This window comes from Pseudochaenichthys georgianus, chromosome 18 (genome assembly GCF_902827115.2).
Source record: "Pseudochaenichthys georgianus chromosome 18, fPseGeo1.2, whole genome shotgun sequence".
Lineage (NCBI taxonomy): Eukaryota > Metazoa > Chordata > Actinopteri > Perciformes > Channichthyidae > Pseudochaenichthys > Pseudochaenichthys georgianus.
This window is the reverse complement of record NC_047520.1, coordinates 10,852,757-10,877,022: the sequence shown is the minus strand read 5'-3', so window position 1 is coordinate 10,877,022 and position 24,266 is coordinate 10,852,757. Positions and strand designations below refer to the sequence as shown.

The 24,266-nt window shown below is 42.3% G+C and overlaps 2 protein-coding genes and 3 non-coding genes across 5 annotated transcripts; all 5 read left to right on the top strand.

The window, feature by feature from the left end:
* Positions 1-109: 109 nt before the first annotated feature.
* eif4a1a (eukaryotic translation initiation factor 4A1A) lies at positions 110-6,947 on the top strand. The gene is made up of 11 exons (XM_034105711.2): positions 110-176; positions 1,566-1,608; positions 1,758-1,890; positions 2,238-2,377; positions 3,141-3,309; positions 3,717-3,826; positions 4,120-4,263; positions 4,792-4,929; positions 5,282-5,371; positions 5,802-5,881; positions 6,011-6,947. The coding sequence occupies exons 1-11, from the start codon at positions 154-156 to the stop codon at positions 6,153-6,155; spliced, it is 1,215 nt and encodes a 404-aa protein (XP_033961602.1). The 5' UTR covers positions 110-153; the 3' UTR covers positions 6,156-6,947.
* On the top strand, positions 2,568-2,706 carry LOC117464127 (small nucleolar RNA SNORD10). The gene has a single exon (XR_004554021.1). It is a non-coding gene; the product is annotated as a small nucleolar RNA SNORD10 (small nucleolar RNA).
* LOC117464126 (small nucleolar RNA SNORD10) lies at positions 3,460-3,597 on the top strand. The gene has a single exon (XR_004554020.1). It is a non-coding gene; the product is annotated as a small nucleolar RNA SNORD10 (small nucleolar RNA).
* LOC117464128 (small nucleolar RNA SNORD10) lies at positions 4,512-4,650 on the top strand. The gene has a single exon (XR_004554022.1). It is a non-coding gene; the product is annotated as a small nucleolar RNA SNORD10 (small nucleolar RNA).
* Positions 6,948-17,189: 10,242 nt separating the features above from the next.
* Positions 17,190-22,532, top strand: sox19b (SRY-box transcription factor 19b). The gene is made up of 2 exons (XM_034106616.1): positions 17,190-18,175; positions 20,462-22,532. The coding sequence occupies exons 1-2, from the start codon at positions 17,517-17,519 to the stop codon at positions 20,718-20,720; spliced, it is 918 nt and encodes a 305-aa protein (XP_033962507.1). The 5' UTR covers positions 17,190-17,516; the 3' UTR covers positions 20,721-22,532.
* Positions 22,533-24,266: the final 1,734 nt, after the last annotated feature.

Here is a 24,266-nt window from a genome sequence, read left to right as displayed (position 1 = left end):
GCCTACCCCTATGTGACGTAAAATTGAACCAATCAAAAGTGTCCGTGGGCGGGCTTATAGCTAAGTGACGGGGATCTGTTGCAATGAGAAGGCCCCTTTGTGTGTTGTCAACGTATATAACACATCTCTGCCGCAGTTTCTTTCTTTGGAATAATGTCGGCTGAATATGACAATAGGTAGGAAACGATTTTATGGTTTTGTGTGCGTTTCACGATTTTAGAGTACGATTAATCTGTTAACGTAGGTGTGTTCGTCTTTCTTATCGACGACTATGTGGAATGTAGACGTTAAACGAAACATCTTACGGTTTATTTGCTCGGCAACGGTTAGGCCTAACGATAGCCTGCCTCGGACTAACGTCACAGCTCTTCATATTTAATAAAACAATATGACGACTCGAGTTAAAACTCACTATTTTACGTCCAATATGTTTATTTTACCCCGTAAATCGTGTCACGTTTATTTGGTGGTACTAATGATGGCTTTTGCTATTGGTCCTGAACGTCGCTGAAGCAAATTAAATGGCAACCGGCGCCTTGCGTAGCACGTGAGTGCGTCTGGTCTAGGCCTCAATTTATATTCCAGAAGCTTCCGTTTCCACTATTATGATAACTAACACATTTTACATTAGTACGGTGTAATGAACGGCTTGTGTTAACATGGTGAACGTATCTCGTAGTTAACGCAGCAAATGTAAAGAGATTTGTTCAGTTCATACGACGGGCGCACATGGCCGCGCAGCGCTAATCGAGGGGATGCGCACAATGCCGGTAGCGTAGGCTGGTTAATTCCGTTAGCATATGCTAACGAGGTGATATGCGTTAGCTTCGTGAAACAAATGCATTGTTTGTGTGGGCACACACACATCAGAGGGGTTTCACTGGCTACGAGTTATTAAAAGGCCACATAAAGAGGCGCAGGGCCTGTTGGCAGTGGCTATTGCGGCCCTGCTAGAGGTAGCCGAGCCTTTTATTCTTTCCAATAGCAAATTTGACATGGGAACCATTTCCCCCCCAAAACAATCGTTAATTGTAGTAAGTTAAAGTCTAAAATATGTCGGTTTTTTAAAGCTACAATGCTATTCTACTTGATTAGGCCGCCATTCCTGTCGACTGGCTTCCGACTTTTTCAGCCCGACAGTAGAATCGACCATCTTGAGTGAATGCAGTAGAAATGGCGGACGGGAGAAAAGGCGTTTGCGTACACGCACGAGGATTTAGCCAAACATTGTGTTTTTAGAGAGTTAATCTATCGGCACAGAAAATAAATGTGTCGCAATTAGTCGGTAGAAGTGTGCGTGACCATGGAACACAATCGTCTGATTGACTGGAGAATGTGTATTGTGTAATCTGGTGGTGGAAAAGGGTGGAGACCATAATTGGCTTTAAAAGGGAATTTTCTTTTAAAGCCATGTCTTAAACAATGCAGTCACATTTATAACATGACTCCACATTTTCCTTGATTGTTTGAATTGACAATATTTCATAAAAATAATTTTACGTTAAAATGTGTTAACGATTCAAGTTTGCAAGGCTTAACACACTTTATTGTTTTCTCGTTCTCAGAGAGAATGGCCCGGAAGGCATGGAGCCCGATGGGGTCATCGAGGTGAGTGCACAACAGGCCACTATAAGACTTAAATACGCTGAAACTACCATAGGTGCATGGTACAAACTGATTATACATAATTGTAAGCAAACCCTTTTTCATGTTCTGTAGACTCATGATTAATATTGTGTTTGTCTTATCCCTTCCAGAGCAACTGGACCGAGATCACGGACAGTTTCGATGAGATGGCTCTGCGTGAGGCTCTCCTCAGAGGAATCTATGCCTATGGTTTTGAGAAGCCCTCTGCTATCCAGCAGAGAGCCATTATGCCTTGTATCAAGGGTAAGTAAGGCTTGTCCTTTCCTTGTTCAACATTTTGTTGTTCAATGTTTCTTTTGTTTATAAACATTAGGTCTGTGTACTCTGACTTTCTAGGCTAGAAAAAATATTCCAGCTTTTTAGGGGTGTGTTTTTTTGTGTGCCGGCTGTCAGTAATGCTTGACAGCCCTAGCGGATATTGTTCCAACATCTCATTCATAAAAGGGAATTCTTCACTTGTGCCAAAGTCTGTATAACTTTTTATTTGCATCCATTAGTTTCTGACTAAAGGGTTTGTCTATGTTAGTAATTTTAAAAGTAGTTTTTCTGTGTACACAACAGAGGTTTGATATCTTTGTTTTTGTTTTAAGGTTACGATGTGATCGCTCAGGCCCAATCTGGCACTGGGAAGACTGCCACCTTTGCCATCTCCATCCTCCAGCAGATTGATGTGGAGCTGAAAGGCACTCAGGCTCTAGTCCTGGCTCCCACTAGGGAGCTGGCTCAGCAGGTATGCTTGCAAACAGTTACATTTAGCTAAAAAAAGAGATGTGCAATGAAGTTTTAATTTTAAAGACTTGATTATTTTGGGAGCTGGTTTCATAGATGAATGAAACGGATCGAATACAAAGACTAATTAATGCCGTTTGCGTTCAAGAGTTACTGGCTGCTTAACACCTATAAACACTCAGAAGACCTGCTGTATAATGATGATAACCATGCGTGTCAGCTGACTCGGTTTCCTCATGCTGTATTGTAACTCAGGTTGGCGTTTTGTTAGCCTGGGTGCTCAATGCAGCAGGGATCCAGAGACATGATCTTACTTCACTTCTGAATACAGCAGCCATCACGCTCAAAAGAGTCATCAGCTAGTGTAAACGAATAGATCTGCATGACTAAACTGCCATGAAGGTCCTAAAAGAAGGAACTAATAGCACTTGTACCTGAAGCTATGTGCTTTTGGTTTAAAATGAAATGCCCTGCTTTTACAGCACTAAGCACCAGATGCTGACTATAACAATTAATGACATTTACTTCACGGGGACCTTCTCAAAAAAATTGCACAATAATGGATACATATTACAGTCATTATACTTAGCCTTACCTGGAAAATAATCTGGGTCTTGGTCTTCAACCTAAATATTTTTTAATGTACTTCCGTGGCAAATATAAAACTGGTTTTACCTCCATCCAGCATGACACCATTGTTGACATTTATTTACATTTACTATTCATTTGATGGCCATTAAAATACTTTATTTCCCCATATTTAGATCCAGAAGGTGGTTCTGGCCTTGGGCGATTACATGGGAGCCAGTTGCTACGCTTGTATCGGAGGGACCAACATTCGCAATGAAGTGCAGAAACTGCAAGCTGAAGCCCCTCACATTGTGGTGGGAACCCCCGGCCGCGTCTTCGACATGTTGAGTCGCAAAAACCTCTGTAAGTCATACAGGAAACAATTGTGTTAAGGTGCTGATCTGTCTTTATTTTACTGAAATGTTAGTATGACACCTGTCCTTACACAGTCAACTGTAGTCGCATATGCTTAAATTAATTTAAAGGTGGGCGATCGTTTATCAGAATTCCTGCTGTATAATGATGAAACCCATGCGTGTCAGCTGACTCTGTTTCTCCTGCTGTGCTGTGGCTCAGGTTGGCGTTTTGCTGGCCTAAGCCCTCGGTACAGCAGAGATTCAGAGACGTGATCATACTTAACTTCTGAATACAGCTCCTGTTTTTCCCTGCGACTAATCAAACCCTTCTTGCATCAGACCTGAAACAATCAACTAAGACTAGATACACCGTGTTCATTCTGGTTTATTTATTTAATTTGCATTTCTTTACAGCTGCCAAGTACATCAAAATGTTTGTTCTGGATGAGGCCGACGAGATGCTTAGTAGAGGGTTCAAGGACCAGATCTATGAGATTTTCCAGAAACTGGCAAGCAGCACACAGGTGAGAGCTTTGAATTTTTTCTGTAATTTACCAGAGACAGTGTCAGGTTTGCGTTAAATAAGAGTTCTGTGCTGTCCAGGGTTCCCTCTCCTCCCATCTGCAGTGATGGAGTGGGACTGAATGTTCCTTGGTAGAGAAGCTTTCTGCCCTCCACTGTAGCTTGGCTCTAGTCCTTGACTCACAACTAATTGGCGGAATACATCCCTTTTGTCTTTCAATGTTTAGATGGGCTTTATTGATCAGTTTTTTTGTTTTCATTCCGATTTTAACCCGTTTCTCTCGTCCGTTTTCAGGTTGTCCTACTGTCGGCCACCATGCCAGCTGATGTCTTGGAGGTCACAAAGAAGTTCATGCGTGAACCCATCAGAATCCTGGTGAAGAAGGAAGAGCTGACCCTTGAGGGTATCCGTCAGTTCTACATCAATGTGGAGAAAGAGGTGAAGAAACGTTTCATTTATCGCTGTTAGTCAGCATTCGAAGAAAATGACGGAGAAATGTTAAAAATCTATATTTTTTTAGACAAATACTTGACCCTTAAATGTCACTGAAAGTAAAGTGTGGAGGTTATCAATGGACTTCCCTGTTAATTTTAACTAGTCGGTCCATTCATATTGCTCTCGCTTACTAGAATGTCTGAACTCAAACGTAACACATGGTGGCACCTACAAACACTCAGGAGACCTGCTGTATAATGATGATAACCATGCGTGTCAACTGACTCGGTTTCCTCATGCTGTATTGTAACTCAGGTTGGCGTTTTGTTAGCCTGGGTGCTCAATGCAGCAGGGATCCAGAGACGTGATCTTACTTCACTTCTGAATACAGCAGCCATCACGCTCAAAAGAGTCATCAGCTAGTGTAAACATATGTACAAGCATAATCACGCATAACTAAACTACCATGAGGGTCCTAAAAGAAAATGATTTTTCAGTTTGGCTGTGTCTGACCTTGCGGTTGTTTCTCAGGAATGGAAGCTGGACACGCTGTGTGACCTGTATGAAACCCTGACCATCACACAAGCGGTCATCTTCATCAACACAAGGAGGAAAGTGGACTGGCTGACTGAGAAGATGCACGCCAGAGACTTCACGGTGTCTGCTCTGGTAAGATCATCCACTTTTCCACATCAAAACACCCGGATATACGGTGTGCTGTCCAGGATTCCCTCTCCTCCCATCTGCAGTGATGGAGTGGGACTGAATGTTCCTTGGTAGAGAAGCTTTCTGCCCTCCACTGTAGCTTGGCTCTAGTCCTTGACTCACAACTAATTGGCGGAATACACTCCTTACTTGTCATTCTATGTCTAATCATTTGAACTACTTGCATTCTAACAATACAAGTTATTTGTCCTGTGAAAAAAAAGTCAATTGTGCTCCCGATTGGAATCTTCATGCCATGTTGCTGGTTCATGTCTTTTCATTGTCTGTCTTACTGATGTCCCCTGATTTCTTTCAGCACGGTGACATGGACCAGAAAGAGAGAGACTTGATTATGAGGGAGTTCCGCTCTGGCTCCAGTCGAGTCCTGATCACCACTGACCTGCTGGTATGTACAATAAATGCACAGACCTTTTCTCTTTACAAATTCAGGTTAGCTTTGTATCAGAGTTCTGTGCTGTCCAGGGTTCCCTCTCCTCCCATCTGCAGTGATGGAGTGGGACTGAATGTTCCTTGGTAGAGAAGCTTTCTGCCCTCCACTGTAGCTTGGCTCTAGTCCTTGACTCACAACTAATTGGCGGAATACACTACCTACCTACTTGTCTTTCAATGTTTAGATTGTATGTCTAATCATTTTGTGCACTTAACTTTGATTGAACACATGTGTTTACCTGGCAGTAGTTCAGTTAAAGCAATACTTTTTTAACCTCTACCAAAAGTTGTGATTTGTATACAGTGTAGAGTTGGCCCTTGACCGCAGTCGTGTCTACTCCTTTTGTCTATAGCTTGTAATTAATGTTCACTATGTTTCTCCTCAGGCCAGAGGTATTGATGTTCAGCAGGTGTCCCTAGTCATCAACTACGACCTGCCGACCAACAGGGAGAACTACATCCACAGGTGAGAAGGTGTTAATGTTAAATAATAACATTGACATGGGTATTTCAAATGCACTTTTTTTACTGTTTAGATCAGCCCCATGCTCTTGTATTGTTTCAATTTAAACTGATCTTATTATTTTCTATTCAGGATTGGTCGCGGTGGTCGTTTTGGCAGAAAGGGTGTAGCCATCAACATGGTGACTGAGGACGACAAGCGAACCCTGAGGGACATTGAGACATTCTACAACACCACCGTCGAGGAGATGCCCATGAATGTGGCCGATCTTATCTAGACTACTCCATGCGCCCTTTGCCACCCCCTCCACCTATTTTAGCAGTCAAACCTTGTTTCTTATACGATCTGAATTCTGAGAACTTCCTTTTGCTAAATTCCACAATGACTTTACCCTCTACATTCTAAGGAAAGGAAGAATGTGGCCATTATTCCTTCCTAACCTTTGAAAAAGTTATCGGTCGTTTTGGAAGGATGAATTACTGACCTGCCTCATCTGCTTGCCATAGTCCATTACCTAATATTGGCACCTCAATTCTTTTCTGCAGCTAGTCCCGCGTATAAACCTTAAAAGCATTGAATAAAATATATTTTTGCAAACTGAGGACAAAAACGTCATCCAAATCAGTTTGTAACCGGGTCCCAGACATGCAAAAACATAACCGCGTTTCCAAAAGCACATTAAAACTCCTAAACAAGTTGATGATCAAAAGTATTTTGGCTCTTGCTGTTAGAAAAATCTTAACATTAATAACAACCCGGCTCAATTGATAACATTCTGACAGTCATCGACACTTTTGCTAAATATGGCTGATTTGCACCTCGCACCGTCACCAGGTCTGCACTGCCTGGTGACGTTAGGTTAGGCTGCAGTTCAGTTTGGACTTAACACACAAATGATCTTAATGGAATGGGAAGTGCTGCATTTGACCAGATCAGTATTTAAACAACCTTCGGTGTACTGAAAAGCGCCTTTTTGCTCGTATCCATGATCATGTTAAGAAAAGGTTTTGGGGCTAGAGTACACGGGGCATATTCAATAAAAAGACCTATATAGTAAAATCCAACATGATTGAGTGGTTTACCGTTTCGATCCTTTACTGCTGTTTCACATATATATTTTAATTGCTATTGTACAAACTGCTTGACTTGTAGTCATTTGGGCAAGTAGCATTCAGTTGAAGACTGGTGGCATCAGACGTTTGGAGGCAAAAACAACGGTGAGTGCTGTGGGGACTTTGCCTCTCGACCCTGACAAGCGCGTTCCATATTCATCTTCGAGTTATTGTTCATTTAGATTTTATTTTTTGACACTTGATTTTTTTGTTGGCGTTTTTCTGATATTGTGGCGGAGTGTTTTTGTAACTTCCCTCGCCAAAATGTTTGGGGAGGGGTGCAGTCTGAGCTGATATGAAAGGACCAAACTACAGATGAAGTATATAGAGACCCTCCCCCCCTCTCTTTAAGCGCTCATTAAAATGCCTGTCATGGGGTTTGGTGTGTAGGAGAACCGTCATGTTTTGAGGTGTGTAGTCAGTGCTATTTTTTAAGATGAATTTACGGAATTGTTAACCTTTTGAGACCGAACCGGTATCAAGTTTTCTACATTGGATTCTGTATAGTATTTATTTTAATGGTCTTTAAAAAAAATAAAGGTTTCTCCTCTTTATCAGTGTAAACTGGCCTCTGCATTGTTGAATAGCATGAAAGCTGATATGGCCAAACCCTTTGTGGAAAGGCTAGTATTTAATGAATATACACTAAGATCACAGCCGAAGCACTGGTTTTAGAGCCCCGCCCACCTGTGCTGCGAAGCTGTCGCTGATTGGCTGCTCTGAGGTTTGGTCCGAACTTCCTGCGCTAAAAACCATGAACCCACTGAGGTTTTCATTTGAGATGCTTTTTTCCTGCACAGTTAATATGCCAAATGTTGGTCTCAGGCACCGCGGAAATATTATTTATATCGTGAACTTTATTGCTCTACCATTATAAGCTGCATCGAACCAGTGGTTGCAGTAGTTTTCATCCTGGTATTTAAAACATTTTAGCATGTCAATACTGGTTGTCTTTCCGCAATAAACATTTAATTGTATATCAGTGTCTTATCCTTTTAGTCACTTGTATAAATAAAGTAGAACATTTAAACATCCCCTGTAACCTCACTAGGACCTGTACAGCTGTTCGACTCTGACGTCACAACGACCTTCTAAAGTTTGTATACGGTATACAAACTCAATCGATTTTATGCCCAATTGAACATTGATAACGGGGTATATATCTAAAAAATTAAGTCCTATTAAAAGAATCTGTCCCATAAACTGATAAAAAGTTTTCCATAACGGGGAAATGTAACAAATAACCCACGAGAAAAATATGTTCATGCCAAAAAACTAGAGCCGTAATTTAGTTTAAGAGGCGTAACGCATCCTTTTACTGACAACCGTGACGCCATTGTGCATAAAACCATGGAATGCTTTCCCAATATTAAAGGTTTAAAGGTTAAACCATAAGTACCAATGCGCTACATTACATGAGAATGGCTGCATGTACGTTTTCATATTTAAGATGTTCCTACAATTGGCTATAACGGTATTTAAAACCGATAGTATTATAAAGAAAATGTTATCCTAGTCCTGAAAGCTGGATGAGAAAAATAAACATGGATTCTGGGTCTCGGGTGTAATAAACTTTCCCGCCACTAGAGGGAGACATTGTCCATCACTGCGTTACACTCAGGTTCACCGCATCACGTCCTGTGCGGAGAGCTCCTCTTAGGCATAGATGCTGTGTGTGTCAGTGTTGAGGATCACACATCATGTAACATAGATATTATCCAACAAAATATATCATGTGATTATATTAACACGGTATATTGGTTCAGGTGTCCATCTGTCACTGGTTAATAGGCTACATCATTTGTATTAGACCCAGGAAAAAGTGCTTGCAAATAAACGGGAGACTGGAACCTCACAATTCCCAAAATAATCAGTTATTGTACATTATTTTGTATATCATATATAGGAATCTGCGATTTTATAACATGCGATCTTCACTTCTCTCGTGTGTGTATGCTATGCTCTGATAAGCACATACGATTTCTATTTTAGAAATTATGCATTGTATGTATAACGTGTTTAAAAATACATCACTTTTACATAACTAAGACTACAGAAGTGTAAAACATAGTTCTAGATACAATGTTAATGGGGTATCTATATTTAAGGGGTCCTTTTTTTTATATAAACATTTAAGAGGGCCACCTGTTCAATTTCCCAAATGACAGGATACATATCAATAGAACAGCGCTTGCATCTCCCTCATTACCACCACTGCAGTGCCCTTGAGCAATGGTTAATGTGCCGCAGTGGAGCTGCACAGTACACAGACTGTAGTTGTGCTGGGGCCCTCCAGGGTGTGAATATGAGGGCCACCCACTCTGTCAAAGGCCTGACTGCTTTATGTCAGTCCCAGATGGACTCAGAATTCATGAATTTGTTTAAGTGGTTCAATGATTTATCTGTAGCCTTAGGCTGAGTGGTAGTTACAGTACAGTAGGGGGGTATTAGAGAGATGTATGCTGGAGAGAACTATATATATACACGTGTGTTAAGCCCAGGATATCAGGAATGACATCAATATCAGACAATTTCCCAGGTCAAAATCTACATACTGTATTGTCCTTCCTTTATTATAGTACATATAGTTGTCATGTTGCTGTTGCCTCACAGCAGGAAGTACTTCTTTGACTGAGTGGGTGTTGTCACTTTCACTCTGTATTTCCTTTGCAGTTCCTCGTTCCTAATTGGTACAAATTATAGGATTTGTGTGAAGGTGATCAGAAAAAATAAAGTAAGAGTAAAAATGCACTAATTTCCCTCCTCAAAGATATTTCTCTGGCCAGGCTGTGGCAGAAAACTCCAAACACACAGCTCTGCCATGAATTGAGCAAAGTCAGTAAGATGTTATAGTAATAGAGAATAAACATAATTTCTGTCTTTTGCAATTTTCATGTATTGTGTTTTTATTTTAAAGAGAACTGAACACCTGCAGCAGGTTCAACAAAGCATATTTTCAAACCAGACTATGTGAGTCTGGTAAAGTTTACAAATCATTTAACTTGGACCCTACTTTCCATGTTTTTGTGTCCATTTAAATTTAAAGTTTTTCCAGTATTGAGTTCTGTAATATGTTATATATCTGGGCAACAGCATTAATGCACATCAAATAAAAGTGATCACATTTATTACAGTGCCTTCACTTAACTGGACCACTTTTTTTTTTTTTTAATATTTAGCCTTTTAAACCCCAAAACATTTAAACAAATAAAGCCCATGTTGAAAAATTCTGAAGTCACCAACTAAGTGTCATCTTTACACAGCTTGAAAGCACAACTCTATAGGATGTAGCACAACAGGACACAAGACACACACATTTGTCTTTTAATTGTCTTTAATTATATGTGACGCATTCCCTAGTCCAGAACGCTAACTGTCACAACGTGTCTAACCCCAACCTAAACATAAGTCTAACCTTAACCCTATAACCAATGACTAACCTTTAAACAGTTCTGAAGTAGTGAGGACAGGCTTAATGTCACACACACACACACACACACACACACACACACACACACACACGCACACACACACATATATACAAACATCCAGTCCTCTGTATGTATGTATGCAGCATTGTCATGCACAGTAGTGAATATGCGTCCTGCATCAGCACGAATAACACTAATAAAAACTGCTCTCTCTCCAGCTGTCATTAACTTGTACACACACACACACACACACACACACACACACACACACACACACACACACACACACACACACACACACACACACACACACACACACACACACCTTAAGTCCCAGGCAGGTTAACCCCTCCTAACCTCCCCGGTGTCCCAATATGACGTCCATGCAGCCTCAAAACATGTTACGTTTCTGCTTTTTTTTTTTTTTTTTTTTGTCCCACACTCAGCCTAGGTGGCCCTTCTTGGCGAAGACACCCCCGGTGCCCATCCCCCAACTGCCCAACGCACGCACACACACACACACACACACACACACACACACACACACACACACACACACACACACACACACACACACACACACACACACACGCACACGCACACTCCTGTTACCCACTCCACCCCCTGTTGGGTGCTGGATTGTGGGGTTGAGAGATGGTGGGGGGGAGGATTATGCGAGTGTGAGGCTCGTAAAGGGCCTGCCATGGTCTTTCTGTTGTGTGACGGATGGCTGGGAGGCTGAACAGGCCTGCTTTGCATGAGAAGAGAAGCCAGCAGAGGGGAGAATAGAGGTCTATTCAATGAGGCCTGTCACCCAAAACCACCCTCCTGCACTGAACCCTCACACCCCACCCCTTCATCATCCATCCCTTCATCCTTTCGTCCCTCCTCCTCCTCTCTTGTTCTCCCTTCGCCATCTTGGTCTCCCTTTTCTTCCTTCATTTTGTGGCTTTCATTTGCCCGTCTTCACTGCTTCTTTCTCACCCTATAATCGACACACCCCCACCCCCACTCTGCTGCCCTTCTTACTTCTTGATTTCATCCCACTTAATTTCTGCTCATTCAGATTTTCCCTCCTTTCCATCAAGCTGTTTTTACCTCACTGAGTTCCATAACATTTGGATCCTCTCATTACTTTGTGGGCATTGTGAATGAGAGGCTTTAATGGAAATGTCATGGTCAAAGCTCTTTAACGCTAAAAGAAGTCATGTGACTCGGTGCTCTGACATGCTTAGTGAGTCCACATTTAAGTCAGCAGGAGATATTATGGCATAATTAGCTTAAAGCAGCATTCAATGATTTTTAGCCACTAGAGAGCAGAAAAAATTACAAAACAACACAGACGGATAAAAAGCCATGAGCCTGTCACGCTTTGTAAAGCTGATATGACTAATGTATTCAATTATACACATCAACCTTAACCTGCCATTTTCTCCTACCATGGATTAGCTAATTCTTGAAACGCGTCTGAGCATCGGCATGCTAGAATCTGCTCAGAAAATCTAACACAGTGTGATTTTTCAGGGTGGACAATAGTGTTTTTTTTAAATATTGTTACATACCAGAATGGCAAATCTAGGGACAGAACCTAACATGTGACTTCAGAAAGATATTGTGGTTGACCGTCGTCGTTAGTTTGCTGCATTTCTGTACGAAAAGTGGGCAAAGTTTTGTCTGGGAATACAGACTTGGCAAGGCTTACACACGTAGCATTTATTGATAGTTTGAAACAGGGCTAGTGCGAGCTATAGCTACAAGCTAACATGCTTCCGAGTTATTCTCATTAGCAGTTGCGGGTTTCTGTTTAATATTCCATTGAGTTGTTAATATATTATATAGATATAATCACATTTGGGGAGATATTACAGGATTGTTTTGGCAGTTAATGGGTTCAGAACAGCCTGGAACCTACCCCAAATCTGTCCAATGGTCTATTGCTATGGGGCCGGCATTAATGGTTTAATAGGCTAGTTTTCTACGGGCTCTTTCACAGCTGTCATCACAGAACCTCTCATGATCAAACGTGACTTCTGAACAACTTTGTGGCAGACCGTCGTCGTTAGCTTGCTGCTTTTTTTTGTTTGCCATGTTCTGAAAAAAAGAGAACAAAAACTAAGATGGGGAAAGTCGTGGCTAGGAAGACAGAATAAGCCAGGCTTATACAAGTTTCAGTGCCAGATAGAAATTTGAATGTATTTTATTGTTAGTTTAAAACAGGGATAGTGCGAGCTATAGCTACAAGCTAACATGCTGTTGACGCTTCCAAGTTAGCATGTCCTCATTGGCAGTTGTGGGTATCTGCATTGCTTTTCCTTTCACACTTTCATTTGTAAATATATTTTAATCACATTTGGGGAGACATATCAGGATTATTTTGGCAGTTAATGGGTTCAGGGAATGCCACCGCAACCCCAAATCTGTCCAATTGTCTATTGGTATGGTGCCAGCTTTAGTGGTTTAATATGTTTGCCACGGGCTCTTTCACAGCTGTGCTCACTGAGCTGAAGGAAGGCAGCTCCAATCCCTACATTATTGAATGAACACCGGAAGAAAACAGCGAGCTTAAGAATGGAACTTTTTGAATGATATCCTCAGTGTGGTGGACGGTGATGTGTGAAGAGAGACAGTGCTGAAAACTGTCTTCATTTCAGCTCTTTAAACCTTGACAAGCAAACAGATACACATTGTGTTTAAGTCACCTCCAAAGGGATGAACTGACCGCCATGTTGTGTCTGATGGGACACACAAGTGTGAAAGAAGTGTATGAGGGGACAGAGGGAGCAGGAAAAAAAAGTCTTGGTGAGTTGTTTTTGAAAAGGGAAAGCCTTGAGGAGGAGGAGGAGGAGGAGGAGGGGGGGGGGGGGGGGGGGGGCAAGGTTTTGAAGGGATTCCACACAAGGTTGTCATGGTGATGGAATCGGGAGACTGGAACCTCACAATTCCCAATTAGTCACATACACACAGTCACAAACACACACCTGCAGCACGCACACGCACACGCGCACACGCGCGCGCGCGCACACACGCACACGCGCGCGCGCGCACACACACGCACACACACACACACACACACACACACACACACACACACACACACACACACACACACACACACACACACACAGTAGAGCACTCTCCAACTAACTAAAACTCACGCTTACACACACTTATGGTGGGATGTTGCCGACACACACCTTCACAACAAATCAATTAAAAACACAAAAATGAATGCATTTGTCTCACCTGTGCTCATGGGAGTGTGTGTGGCAGTGATTCTCACCTGTTCACGGCCTGGCAGGATTTTAGTCATGATATATCCAACAGGTGATTGACCTAGAGTGGTATGCAATGGGGTTTTACTGAAGCCATGTAGCAGAAACATTTAACGGCCAAATAACTTGTTGGACAGCTGCTTGTGCTTCTCTGATGCAGTTAGATGTTTAAAAATGATGACATCAAGAAAAGACGACTCCTCTGCTTTAATTATGTCAGATCATAAAATGTATACAGGAAGTGGACGTAACCACTTCAACTTCACTCACTGGTTTGCGGTGTTTTGTTCTGAAGTCTCAAACTTGGCATTTTTGCCATCTCCATCTTTGTTTTTTGGAATCAGAAACAACATCAGAGGATGGAGCTAAGAATCACTGAACACTGAACAAGACTTTCGAGGCAGCCATGAATTGATCATGAAAAAAAGGGTTGAAACACTCAATGTCAATCACAAAATAGACACACCCTAAATCATACTCTGCTTCATTGTCTAATTTTCTCTGAACTGGATCATCATTTACTCAATGAACACCACCCTGTATTGCAGAAGACTTAAAACTACCAATTGAGATCATTAACTTATCAGAAAATACTAACGGAGAGTATAAATCAAATCAGAAGAAGGATCACTTTTTCATAGACTTTTATAGAATCAGACCTCTTTTTGCAACCAGTGAAATTGAGCATTGCTGGCCCTCAGAATTCATTGTTTTAAGGCACTTCCGCTTTGTTTCTTTAATCTTATACACAACCGTCTTTAGCCCCAAATAACATCGACTCACTATAGATGTGTTTCAGTAAACTTAACACAGCTCCCTTTGGATATAGAAGTAGTACTTCCCAAGACAATTGATGGAGTTGCCCTTTCGGGAAGCTGGAGAAAGAGTCATTCTTCTGCATTTCATGAAACAAAGCTGTTTCCACTGCAAACATGCTGCTCACCAGTTTCCTCTCTCGGCAGTAGTCCTTTATTCAGTTATGAGAGAAGTTCAAACTGGAGTTATCTGGATGTACTTCCACTTATTTTAAACATGCATATCCCTCTAAAAACCATAACAAAGCAAACCGAAAGAGTTACAGTTGGGAATACAATTAAAGCAGGACTATCTATCTCGTGTTGTGGACGTGCTGTATTTGGTTCAATATCAATGTCAAATGTCTTTTTTTTTTTACATCCAAAGACAGTTTAAATGTCGCTGTCAACACAATTGAAAGCTCAAAACAAGCAAGTAAGTGGATCTTTGAGATGAGATTATTTGGGTGAATGGATATGTTGATGTGTAATCACATGATCCCAGCTGATCTGGTGATGTCACCAACAATGCTGGCGTCCCCAAACTAATTAGCTGCATGGAGAGTTAGGACTCCTGAGTTAAATCCATCCATGTATAGTGACGGTGCTTTCACTGAGCAGACTCCATGCAAAAACACAGAGGCAATGAGAAAAGATTATAACAAATACTTTGGGCACAGTGTGGGAGGAATGGGGAAGTAAACGGGGGCCATGGCTCATGTTGGCCATGCACAGAGGTGGGAAGTAACTAAGTAGATTTCCTCAATAACTCTACTTAAGTACAATTTTGAGAGACTTGTACTTTACTTGCGTATTTCCATTCCACTACAATTCATAGGTAAAACATGTTATTTTACTACATTCCTTTATGTTGTACCTTGTTACTTTACAGATGTGGATGAATGATGTGAAATCTAACCAAGTGTTGAATCAGACTGTAGTTCCACTTGGAGTGAATCCACCAGCTACCCTGCAGTCTACAAAGTCATTCAGACTAGCTGCACCTTTACCAGCTTTGAGAACACTTTCATGATCAATCATTATAAAACATATCATATATATTATTCTGAAATGGACCAATCTGCACAACGACTACTTTTACTTTTGGTACTTGAAGTATATTTTGATGATAATACTTTTTTACTTTTACTTGAGTCATATTTTTTGCCAGACTTTGACTTAAAACCGAGTATTCATACACTGTGGTACTTCTACTTTTACTAAAGTACAACATCTGAGTACTTCTCCCACTTCTGGCCAGCATTATACCACAGAAGTGTCAAAAAGTGAACAAACAGCTTCTCTATGTCACTTTGTTTGCCAGGCTAAATGAAAGGATTGATCTACTTCCTCAGTGAAGCCAACTCTGGATGAAGTTGAGTAGAATCGGAGACAGCGCGGTCCTTGTAGTTTCCGAAAACACTGCTGCTAACAAAGACTCCCGAGGACAGCAAAAGAAGAGGTCTATTTCGCCAAACCTACAAAGATCTTCCTCATTCTCCCGCAGCTCTAAAGTAATTCTCTGTGCCATTGTAGCTGAATCAATACCCGTGTATAGGGACATGTCGTCAGCACAATCGTCTGAAAAGAGGGTCAGGCTTCTCAAAAGCGTCGCTTTAAAGAAGACACAACAGCATTTTATTTGCTGTTAGCCTGGACTAATAATAATGTTAAGGTTTTTGATTGAGTCGAACTAGTTTACCCTCTTAATGGCCAAGGGCTGTGTTGTGAAAATTAAGTTAAGACGGATGTAAATCAAAGTTGGGAGTGGAACAAAAGTTACAATTACCATTGGGAACTGAAGATTCAAGCCTATAACCAACATATTAACAAACTGCCTTGAGTCATTATATCACTAACTTTTGCCTATTTTATTTGCCCTACATTGGTCGTGATCTTTTGGGTTACCACCCAGGCAAAGCAGACGAAGACCCAGACCCTTGTGGGGCCCATACGATGCAGATAAAGGTGGTGAAGAGGGGTGCTGTGTCCTAGTAGTTGACCAACTTTGAAGCCTTGTGAAGTCTGGACATGATAATGAAGCTGCCACTTGTAGTCTGTCTGCAGTCCCCACTGCACCTGATGGGCACTTAAACAAAGTGGATACAAATACACTGCAGAATGGGAAGGAATGAAGTCCAACAGGGGGCCTGAAGGGATCATTCATTTAAATGCATGATGTTGCTGCAACACAAACATTTCCCGAATTGGGATCAATAAAGTACTATCTTATCTTATCTTATGTTTTTTCCTATGAAGTATTTTTGCTTTCATAAAATGTGGTTTGAGGTTTAAAACAGGTTAAACATGTGTGTGTGTGTGTGTGTGTGTGTGTGTGTGTGTGTGTGTGTGTGTGTGTGTGTGTGTGTGTGTGTGTGTGTGTGTGTGTGTGTGTGTGTGTGTGTGTGTGTGTTTAATTAACCCTACGCAGTGATTTTTGAACACTCCCTTTGTGGACAATTTTGATTAAACACCCTTCGATTTAAATGTGAATCAATTGATCAGGTGGTTAACAATAATTGAATAATAAGATAGGCCTTGTCTCTCTGGAATGCCCCCCCCCCCCACCCCCACCGTCATCAACAAGTGTTTTGCGCGTCCTCGAAACCCATTCAATTGCAAATTCATGCGCGCACACGCTCTGAAGCTCCTCGCGTTCTTATTGGTCCACAGAGAGCTGCCTGCGCATGAGAGCGGGGCAACTTTGGTAGTGAGCAGCTGAAGAGTTCAGTGTGAGAGTTGGCCGTCTGACAACAAGTTGTTTTTCACAGCACTGAGGAGAAGCTTTTAAATCACCTTTGTGTATCTCAGTGACAAAGTAATGACTGCCACAACCAGACTTATATCATTTAAGTGAACACTGCTCGTCCGTTGCAGTGTTTTGAATCCCGGGAAGCGTCGTGAGTAATTAGTTGATTTGCATCACCCGGTGCTCCCGGTTAAACCAAGCCACAGGTCGCCAGGTGGACGGCGACGAAGGCTTTCCGCGTTTAACTCTCCTGTTACCCGTCTTAACTTCACTTTCCAACATGTACAGCATGATGGAACACGAGCTGAAGCCCACCGGCCAGCCGCCTTCTCACCAGACCTCTCAGGGCATGTCCCCGGTCACCGGCAACATGACTGGGGGCATGGGCATCAATGGCAACTCTCACCCGGGCTCCAAAACTGCGTGTCCCCCTGGAGTCGACCCCATGGATAAAGTGAAGCGGCCCATGAACGCCTTCATGGTCTGGTCCAGAGGACAGAGGCGCAAAATGGCCCAAGAAAACCCCAAAATGCACAACTCTGAGATCAGCAAGCGGCTGGGGGCCGAGTGGAAGCTGCTGACGGACGCCGAGAAGCGGCCTTTCATCGACGAGGCCAAGCGGCTCCGGGCCGTCCACATGAAGGATTACCCCGACTACAAGTACAAGCCACGCCGCAAGACGAAGCCCCTTCTGAAGAAGGACACGCAGGTGGGCAAGTACCCGCTGTCAGCAGGGAACCTGTTGGTGGCGGCGCAAGGCCAAGGTGGCAGTCCCAGGATGGACAGCTACGGCTGGGGCCCCACTGGGGGGTACGCCGGCATGCAGGGCGAGGCTCTCGGCTACACCCAGCAGCTGCACCGGTACGACCTGTCCGCCCTGCAGTACCCACCTGCGATGACTGCTGCACAGTCCTACATGAACGGAGCCAACTCTTACAGGTGAGCGTGTGTTCGGGTGTACAATAATAACTTTTGTAACTGACTTAAACATTTGGAAACGTTGTCGTTCCTCTTGACAGAACATATCCTAACTAAAGTGCGGACAACACGTAGCCTACTGACTTTAATTCAATTGTGATTTAAATCTATTTTATATTTAAATATGCCATAGGAAATTGTCTGAATTCGAGAAGCATGCTTAATTAAATGAGAACCACCAAACAAGGTCTCCAACTACACGGTATAGCCACATCCACCTGCGTCACAATCTGGCGCGTTTAAATTATTAAAGAGTTAATCAAAAGTACTAATTCTTGAAGTACTACTTACAAGGCATACACTAAATGATTGTATGTGATGCCGACTCCCTAAAAATGCTTTAAAAAGATAGATACATCTATTGTAAATGCTTTTAAATGACAATCAGTGGAGAGTTCACACAAGCACTACTTCAACTGGGAGCGCATGCGCAGAGACTACAGTCGTTTAATTGATGATTTTTAGTTTCCTTAAGGTTTTATCTTTTTATAAGTTGGTCCGTGTAATTCAGCTCTTTAGTCACTTAGGCCCCCTCCATTAAAAAAAAAATATATTTGTTCTGTTGTGACTAATTGACAAACTTTTGAAGAAACATTAAAACATGTTCTTTGATTTAACTTTTTATTTTTTGTAACTATCTAAATGGATTTAATGTGAACCACAGAAAGAAGGAAGGGAGCTGCAAATATACCTCCATTCTACAGAGTGCACCTGATGCGAGACATCACTTTAAAGTGAGACTTTAATCAAGTGGAAATGTTGCGATAAAGTACATTCAGTCCCATTGAGTCACAGGAACAACAGGCTTCAGTCTGGTGCCTACTTGTTATGCGTGTGACGCTTTGCTCTGGGCTGGGTCCTGCCTGGAATGTTGATCAGGATGACTTGACGGTAGGAAGGGCCTCTCTGTGTGTGGTCCCTTACCCACAATCCCCTATTCCTGCTAAACCATTGTCCCAGTTCCACTTCTGGGTCCCTGCCTCAGGTCTCATGTCCCCCTTCAGTACAAAGACTTTGACAAATGTGAGGAGGATAGATGATGTGGAAATGTACTCTAGTTTTTTATCATTTGGTCACTTTCTGACAGGTGACTCAACTGAAGCGTTAACGGCTTTGTTCTCCAGCAGGTGAAAGCTGTTTTGGTTTGCCTCATCAGTTACTCGTCTGTCAGCAGCTTTTAGTCATACGCCCAAAATAATGTTTGATTCCTTACAGGAAAGGACAAGATCCCTGTCCTTTCCTGTAAGGAGTCACAAACATTATTTTGAAAGAGTTTTTAAAGTAAGACAAATAAGTCTGAAACTCAGAAGTCCTACCATGTGAGGTCAAGGTAATTATGTAAACTCGGAGCCTAGTATCTTTAAACTATTTCACTATATAAGTTTCTCTTGCGGTAAGCTTATAAAACTAGACCCAACTCAGCTTTATTAGATGGGACATTGTGTAAAACAAGTCACCATGTTGTAGTGTTCTGTTGCTGTCTCTGCAGTGATGCTTCAATGCAGTTTGCCATGACTTGGGACTTTTTAAACCCTTTTCTCTCCTATTGTGTCTTGTTATGCTTTTTTGTGTGACTTGAGTTCAGAGTTGGAGTGAAGCTGACCAAAATATCTTGTTTTCTTCTTTCAACACATATGATGTCAGGTTTCCAGTTAATGAATCAAATTAATATAATTTTTTATTGGCAGGTATTTTTCCTTGAGCAATTTAACCCTGATTATGTGACGTCTTGATCCAGAGGCCTCAATGTATAATACTTGTTTGGGGCCCAGACCGTTAGAAGTGCACTGAAGTTGATGCAACTGCCTCAACGTACAAAATAAACTGCTGATTCAGTTAGGATCGTAGGTGTGAGAAAAATCTGGTTTCACTTTAAATGCTGTGACATTCAGAATCCATTACCCTACAGAAGATGCAAATTGATATTTTATTCTATTCACTGCAGAGGCTTTTCCCACAGTTAATTAGTGTTAATGTGGCTGATCTTGGAACAGCCCTTGTCTTTGGATTTGAATATTCAGTTTGTTTTAAAAGTTGTCTTTTTTTCACACATTTGAAGTGAGTTTGTTACACAGTAAACACACGTTGATGAAAGGGAAGAGTCCTGATGCAGTGCATCCTAAACAAATTAAAACGTGTTGCAACAATTCAAATTTGTACATGTCACTATGTTCTGATTTCTCTCTTCTATTTATATTTTAAACTCTGATGGTGTCTAACATGGGTCTTCCCCCCCCCCCCCCACAGCCCCATGTCCTACGGCAGCAGTCCCCAGCAGCCCAGTCCCGTCATGTCCATGGTGAAGGCAGAACAGGTGTCCCACTCTCCTCCGACCGGGGTGCCCAACCACCACCGGGGCCCTCTGCAGGGGGACCTCAGGGACATGATCAGCATGTACATCCCCGGGCCGGGGGGGGACGGCAGTGACCCCACTGGAGCACAGAGGGGCTACACCAGCGTCCAGCAGCACTACCTCTCCGGAACCGTCCCACTGACACACATCTAGGACTGGAAGTGGGGAGTCAAGGGGGGAGCTGGGATGGGGAGGGTGGGGGAGACCGAGTGGGAGGACCTGGAAAGCTCAAGATGCACAGCTGGCGGGACAGGAGATGGAGTCGGGCGTTGAAGACAAAGAGACGCGCGGTGTGAAGGGAAACTTTCTCCCTGCACTCAGTAGTCTACCAGATCCAGATGTGCCTGCCGTTACAGACGTGAAGTGACGACTACGTTTTTATTAATTGAAAAGCTGTTTTTCTACCTCTGTGGTGCCCCACCAGTAAAGATAAACCCCACCACCACACGTACAGAGCCCCCCCCTGCCCACCACCCTCCAGCAGAAGGACTGCAGTGAAGACAGGGGCCACGTCTGTTTACTGTGTACATACTTCTGCCTTTTTCTGTCTTTTTATATTTTTAGAACTTCTCCATAATAAGTCAAAAGACTCCATTTAACCCCTCCCTAAACACTGGCACTCGTGACCTCCGATCTCAGGGCCTGTCGGCGGGTTCAGTCTTCCACTGTTGGACCACAGAGCCGCAGCACGGAGACAAACGTCACGGCAACACAATCTCTCAGCTGGTGACACAGACCAATCACCCGAGCTGAAGTGCCCGTTGAGTCTTTATGTGTTGTGATGTGAGCGGGGGTCGGTGGGGAAGTAAATGCACAACTGAAAGCTGTTTTTGAAATGAACACTCTTTGCCCTGGCTTTGGTTTAGTACGCTTGCTTTTTTGTGTATTTTTTTAACTGATGAAATCTTGTGGGATGCCTGGGAAAACACCTGTTGGACAATCAGCACTGCATCCACAGGAACCAGAACCGCTTCTGATCTGCGGTGTCTCTTCACAACGCAGAGCCAGGCTGCTGCTCAGCCTACATTTCAGATCACTGGTTACACTGGTTACACTGGGGAGAGGGGTGATGCTGTTTCTGCTGCCTGTACGACCTTTATTTGCTATCATTTAGTTTTAGATTTGATCTTTTGATGTAAGTGTTCAGATGCGTTGTTTTGGCGCTCGCTCTGTTTTCATTGTCACTTTGCTCTAGGCAAGAGTTTTATTGTTTTTAGGCTTTTCAGTAAGTGGATGAAATGTAATCTGAAATGCTACATTTCAGTTGTTTTGTTCCCAATAGCAGATTACGACTCGTCTTCCACAAAGTGACCTGGATTGACAAAAGGCCTTTAGGCACCTTTTTCGACCTGTCAATTTGTTTGTGTTTTACTACCAGTAAAGAGAATGTATCAAAGCAGGATTCAGATCTCCAGCAAATCTGTTCTAAACCTTTCCAGATAACTTTACCTGTTATTCTATCGTTCTTTAAAATAAGTGCTTTTAATCCTGGTTCTTTGAATCCGACTGCTGTTGTTGTCTAGCCTGCTGTCTGGTTACTAGTGCTGCTATGGACCTAAAGGGAACTTTATATTCAACTTCAAACACTGTGAATATTGAATGTGGTAGATTATTCCGACGGTTAACTTTGAAGCATTCCATTACTAACTCAACATGCACTGGAAACAGATGCCTTACTTATTTTTGAAAAAGGGAGAGCAATTCTATTAAAGTAATGCGTGAATGTTTACATTGTTACCCAAGTGTTTAACTTTTATACTGACTTGTATCTCTATTTTTAGATTGAATTCTCTTGTATGTAAATGCTGCCATATACTAGAGTTACTGTATGTAGCATTCATGTAAATAATGTATACATTTTTAGGCTCTTATACTAAGAGTCTTGATTCTTTTTTTTGATTAAAAAAATCTTTGTTATGGCATTCATGACAATATTAATAAAAAGTACAAATCCTTTTTCATCAATGATGTCTCGCTATCTGCTTTTGTGTACTTTAGTTCAACAGCAATAAGTTAATTCTCATTTCACACTGATGAAAAATATCCTTGCTCAAGGTCCACTTGCTAGCTTGTTCCTGGAGTTTCAGACACATCGGTTTTCAACTACACTTAAGAGACGTTTTTACATATAACTGTCAATACATATAGAACCTAGTCCAACATTGACCTTAAAATAAACAGTGGACAGTGTGAACAAAAAGATGACATTCTTGTTTAAATGCAAGTTATTTCTGAGGAGTTGCATTTGACTAGTTCCATATTTTACACAACTTGGATTACGCTGTAAAGTTTTATCTTTTTTAAATGTAATTTAGGCCGGTTTATTTCCATATGATACGTAAATCCAAAAGCAAACTTAAAAAACTTCCTACAAAAGTTGAAAAATAGTTTGTTCAATTAGTGGATGGAAAATTCAATCGACACACAAGACACTTCATATTCATACAAATAAATGGAAGTCAATGGTAATTTTGGACTGATAAAACTTCAATTCTGAAAAGAAGAGATTTAAACTAAGTGCTTGGGTTTACTAAAGGCTGAAATAATGATTTAAGTAGACCTATCAGAATTATCCAAATTAACTTAATTTCAATGTACTATAGCTACTAAGTTGTTTTAATATTTACAACATACACTAGGTCTTTTTTAACGATATTTTAGACATACCATACTACATCAGTTTTATCTAACATTTTCCACAGTGCTTTTTTCTGACATCGACATTGTACTATGTTGTATTTTTGTAGGCCTATGGTTTGTTTTTCAAACATTCTATTTAGACTTCTCATCACATTTCTCAACATAAACACTTGGCCTATATTATAGGCTTTTAATTATGGTTCCCCCATGAGATTATTGTGCTTACTATAATTAAAGCCATCCCTTCTCACAAGTCCCAGTGGCATCAGTATCTCAGGTGTATTCTGTGTCAGCAGAGACTATTATTGGCTGTTTCTCAGCTGTTGCTTCAAACATGACCTCATCCATCCGAACCATTATCGAGAATAAGAATGGCATACCAGCAATCAAACCCGACCTTTATTTCGCTTTCACAGCGAGGCCGTCAGCGCTGCTCGGAAGAAAAGCCCGGACAAAAGTGCACATTAGCGGGGAAACATGGCTGCCCGGGCCAGGGGTGGGGAGATGTGATGGGTGAGGGTGAATGGGGGGCGGCAGTCTATAGTGCCTGGAATGATTTAAAGCTCGATTATTTACTTTCTTATCTTTACCCTCTTTTAAAATTCACTTTCTCCGCTCCCCTCCTCCTCCCCGTCCCCCCGTCCCCCCCGTCCCCCCACCTCCGTCCCTCCACAGAGAAAGCGGGTGGATGGCCCGTTCGTAATTGGCCGTGTCGGAGGCGCATTGTCCGGGGCTTTTCAGGCCGCAGGTGCATATAGTAAAGCCGGAGTCTCCGCTCCTCCCCCGGGCGTCTTTGTTCCCGCGCCCCGCTTCCCCCCACTCCCCCGCCGGGCAGAAAATTAGGGCTGCTTTTTGGGGGGCTTCGTCCTCTGGCTTAACCCTTTCACCGACCGCCGCCTTTCTCATGGAAATGGGGAGAACCCCGCACCGGCTAATCGGTCACTGAGGGGAGGGGATGGGAGGGGGAGGAGGGGGAGGAAGATGAGGGCACCAGGATCAACCGGAGGAGGAGGAGAACAGATGCAGGGGGGGTCTGAGGAGAAAGCAGTTTCTAAAACT